At 37.0% G+C, this 4,104-nt stretch overlaps 1 protein-coding gene across 7 annotated transcripts; it reads left to right on the forward strand.

Moving 5' to 3' along the window:
- Positions 376-3,395, forward strand: LOC110431362. Of its 7 annotated transcripts, none has more exons than XM_021450434.1 (6): positions 376-937; positions 1,065-1,113; positions 1,927-2,168; positions 2,253-2,325; positions 2,861-2,982; positions 3,075-3,395. In XM_021450434.1, exons 3-6 carry the CDS (start codon positions 1,976-1,978, stop codon positions 3,092-3,094), a joined length of 408 nt encoding a protein of 135 aa, XP_021306109.1. In that variant the 5' UTR covers positions 376-937; positions 1,065-1,113; positions 1,927-1,975; the 3' UTR covers positions 3,095-3,395. The 7 variants fall into 7 exon arrangements, 5 of the variants coding, with proteins under 5 accessions (XP_021306109.1, XP_021306110.1, XP_021306107.1 ...); XM_021450435.1 differs by having other exon boundaries at positions 1,973-2,168; XR_002448863.1 differs by having other exon boundaries at positions 1,894-2,168; positions 2,253-2,982.

Genomic DNA, 4,104 nt, shown 5'->3' on the forward strand with positions numbered 1-4,104 from the left:
CACCTATGGATTCCGTTAAAAACAATGGCTGAATGCCTGAATTGTACACAATCAACAACTTTCATGAGCTTGAGACTGGAGAAGGCCTCTAGTATGTTATTGACAAACATTATATTCGACGCTATACGAGCATCCATGACCCGGATGGATCTGTAGAATTGTAATTGACTAAACTCAACGTCCATAAAAAAGTCATTTTCTAAAGTTGTCCTAAATCAAAAATTTTAAACTTTAACCAACTTTTTAGAAAAAAAATGCTAAGATTTATGGTATCAAATTAGTATCATTAGATTCATTATAGAATATATTTTTATATGTCTGCAAATTTTAAATTTTAAGAATTGATTCTTTCGAAGAAGTATATATATATCTCCGCGCCTCACGCCCTGCGACTCGTCACTTGCTCCTGCAGTCCTGCCGGCTGCCGCCCTCTCCTCCCACCCCGCACCTGCCATTGATGATGACCCTGACAGACGATCTCGATCTGACCTGCGAGGCTGCGATGGACACCGAAGGTGGCGGTGGCAACCCCAATCGCGCCACGGCCGTGCCAGTGGTCATCGTCTCAGATCCGACTGCGGCTGGTGTCAAAATCATCCATTCGTGGGTAAGGCGAACTCATCCATTCGTCAGTACTAACCAGTATAACCTCCGTTGGCCACCATGATCAGCGTACGAGGAGCACCTTCAGGTAAGTTTCAGATCCCCTAGTATTTTGGTGGTGGCGACGTCTCCTGGTGGCACACGCCTCCTAGGAACGCCCTAAGCCATCGGCCCACATGGTTTGCTTGCTTTTCTAGATCTCGCTTATTTAATTGGTCTATTATCACTATTTGCTGCCGCAAGATTTGAAGCTGAAACGATTCAGTTCGCCATTATATATCCAGGCAAATTCAGGACTGTCGCTACTAGTGCTGCACATGGGGATGGGACACTAGTATGATTTTAGATTCATACATTTTCTTTGGATACAGATGGTTATTTCATTCATATATTTGCGTTGGGATTCCATCAAGTTGTCGTGCATGCTTACAGTTTTGGGCTTATTGATTTTTTCTTCACAGATATTAGACCAATGAGGTATGTTCCCAAATTCCCAAAAGGAGCAATGAGGTATATCTTAAGTACTGATTATTCACATGTGCTTGAATTTATCTCTTACCCAGTATACTCAAATTGTACAACTTACATTATCGAGCCTTTCAATTTCTCGTAACCGTGTAAAATTGTACTGTTGTTAGAGTAACCAGTTTCTGAAAACAACTTGACATCAATTGTGGTAACTACATATTGTAATTATCATCCCGAGTCATCTGAATTCTCGCAATTTTTTAGTAGATTTGACTCTTCACTGTAGTAACTACTCTTTGTCAAAAATGTTTGATTCAAAATTTCAGAACTATTTTAGAGTACAATTTTATGAATTATCATACAAAATTCATGGTAAATTTGACTCCCTGTTATAGTAGTTGGCCCTGTTAGAAACCACTAGATGCAAAATTGTGGTAACTCCACATCCTAAATACTATATCATGCTATTTATATTACTATTTCATGATAAAATCTTGTAATTTGTAACTAGTATCATTATAGTAATTTGTTTCTTAGAATAATTTCATGCTAATTTATGGTAATTGTCACTGCTAAGTGTCATATTAAGCCATTCAAGTTATCAAAAATATTTCCTACTCCAGTGACCAGTTACTATAACAATATAATTAGTTATGGTAATTCTCCCTCCAAATGCCTACAAAAAATATTTACTTAGTGCCAGTTAACTAATGATAGGTTTTCTTGGAGTAGATAGTTTTTCATACATATGTTTAACAAGAAGTCTTTGTAAATTTCTTATATCATTTACGGATGTTCCTTTCATGGTGATTTTTTTTGGAGATGGGATCTCCTTCGTCAATTGCAATGGAGAAGATCTCAACTCTAGTGAGGGTGTAGTGAGGATGCATGCACGTTGCAGGAAATGTGCCTCGATCAGTTCAGATTGTCTCAGCTGCTCTTCCACATATCGGCAAGGTCATTGGCAGTTGGATCAGGGCGGCGGCGGATCCTCGCTGGTGTGCATTATGTGGATTCTCCAACCCCGCCGGTTGCAGTGGCGCCCTTTCCCCGACCGATGGTGGCTTCCATGATCCGTGTACGACGAGCACCTTCAGGTTAGTTTCGGATCCCCTTCTATTCCCCAGAAAGCAAATTCTTTTGCAATATGGTTTTGCATTCAGATTTTCTTTTTGTCTCAGTGATCAACTACAGGAATCTTGGTGCTCGATTTCTATCCTCACCAATTGCTTGTTCTGCGTCTATCATGATCCTGTATACATTCCTGATCTGGTTTGCCCTTTCCCTTCGGCCAGCCCCGTGGCGTCGTTGCGACTGTCCATTACGAACTGGGATGATCTGTTTTTTTTTCTTGCCCTCGATGTAGTAATCTGTTGCATATGCTCCTTTTCCTCGTTTGTTTGTGGATGAAACTAAATAATTCTGTTTGTAAGAAAAATCTAGATGTAGTCTAAACTATTTTTCACCCTTCTTGTAGTCTGAAATTATTTAGTCTTGGTTATCTATTCTCCAATAGAGCTCGTGAAACCAAATGTGTGAATGATATCAAAATTTATTAAATGGATGGATTCATATTAGTGAACTGTCATAAATTTGTTTCTAGGAAATCATACATGAAACTATTTGAAAAAGCATCGTTATTCATATAAATTACAGTTACTATAAGAGACATGTCATTATAGTAATTGACTGATGCCAAACTTTGGTAATTTCCATTCTTGTTATTGTCTCGAGCCATTCGATTATCATAACTACTTCATGCTGGTAAATTAGCCATGTCATTGTACAGATTGACTGATGCCAAACGACGTCAATTCATCAGCAATGGCTGCCACTTGCTGGGCGTGATTTTCTATTGCCGTGACCGTGACTTGTCCAACAAAATGCAGATTGCTAACAAGCCTTCAACTGGTCAATTCATAATTTTATTTCTCATAAATCTCTTGCCTGTTTGTGTTAAAGCAACATATTATTTATAATTATTCATATTTTTATGATTTCAGGTAATGAGACTTCTCGATAGCAGCTTGTTACATTACAGAGCAGGAAACAGACATGACCTGATCTCAAACTGATCAATAGTCAAGCACTAGGATGCACATATTGGAGTAGTGTCAGTGTGCTACAGTGCTAGATTGAGAATGTGCAAGAAAAACAATTAAATTTAGATCCTGCAATGTTGAGTAACCTTTTGTGGATGACATATGTTGTTTTACAATGTCTACCAATCGATGTTGTATTTTACGTACTGTATCAATCTTTGTAAATATTTTTTATTGTAGATTATCGTAAATATTCGTTAATGCAAAATCTCGTAAATATTTCTTAGTGTGTATTCTCATAAATATTTTTTAGTTCAGATTCTCGTAAACATTTATATTATTAGTGCAAATTGCCGTAAATTCTTCTAAATGCGGATTCTCTTAATTTTTTCTTATGTACATTCTCGTAAATATATGTTTGGTGTGCTCTCGTAATATGTTTGGGTGCTAATTCTCGTAAATACACCCACGCACACCAGGTACATGCATTCACTCTAGTGCTAATTAGATATTATTATTGTAAATCAAGCCAGCCTAGTTACGATATCGTAGGCAGTTCAGGTGGAGCACCTGACACATGAAAGTATCGATCCGCTGATCATGCAGGCGCTAATTTGGGATCGTGAATAATTAACGGGGCCGGCTCGCTTGTCGCAATTTACGCGTGAGAGCTGGTTACGGTGATTGGGATCCGCAGGTTGGTTCGTAGGATCCGTCCAAGGTGGTGCGGTCGGTTGGTCCAGCTATATATATATATATATATATATATATATATATATATATATATATATATATATATATATATATATATATATATATATATATATATATATATATATATATATATATATATATATATATATATATATATATATATATATATATATATATATATATATATATATATAATAAAATATACACACATATTCACTATCTCTGACACATGTATATAGAATATATCTATCCCCCTCTCTCTCTCTCTCTCTCTCGC

Source organism: Sorghum bicolor, chromosome 10 (assembly GCF_000003195.3).
Source record: "Sorghum bicolor cultivar BTx623 chromosome 10, Sorghum_bicolor_NCBIv3, whole genome shotgun sequence".
Lineage (NCBI taxonomy): Eukaryota > Viridiplantae > Streptophyta > Magnoliopsida > Poales > Poaceae > Sorghum > Sorghum bicolor.

Excerpts from the sequence above, each read along its gene's own strand:
- LOC110431362 (XM_021450432.1), top strand. The coding sequence starts at position 1,976 with ATGTGCCTCGATCAGTTCAGATTGTCTCAGCTGCTCTTCCACATATCG. Across the intron at positions 2,326-2,860 it reads TCTGCGTCTATCATGATCCT|ATTGACTGATGCCAAACGAC; the intron begins GTATACATTCCT and ends GTCATTGTACAG. Across the intron at positions 2,983-3,074 it reads TGCTAACAAGCCTTCAACTG|GTAATGAGACTTCTCGATAG; the intron begins GTCAATTCATAA and ends TTATGATTTCAG.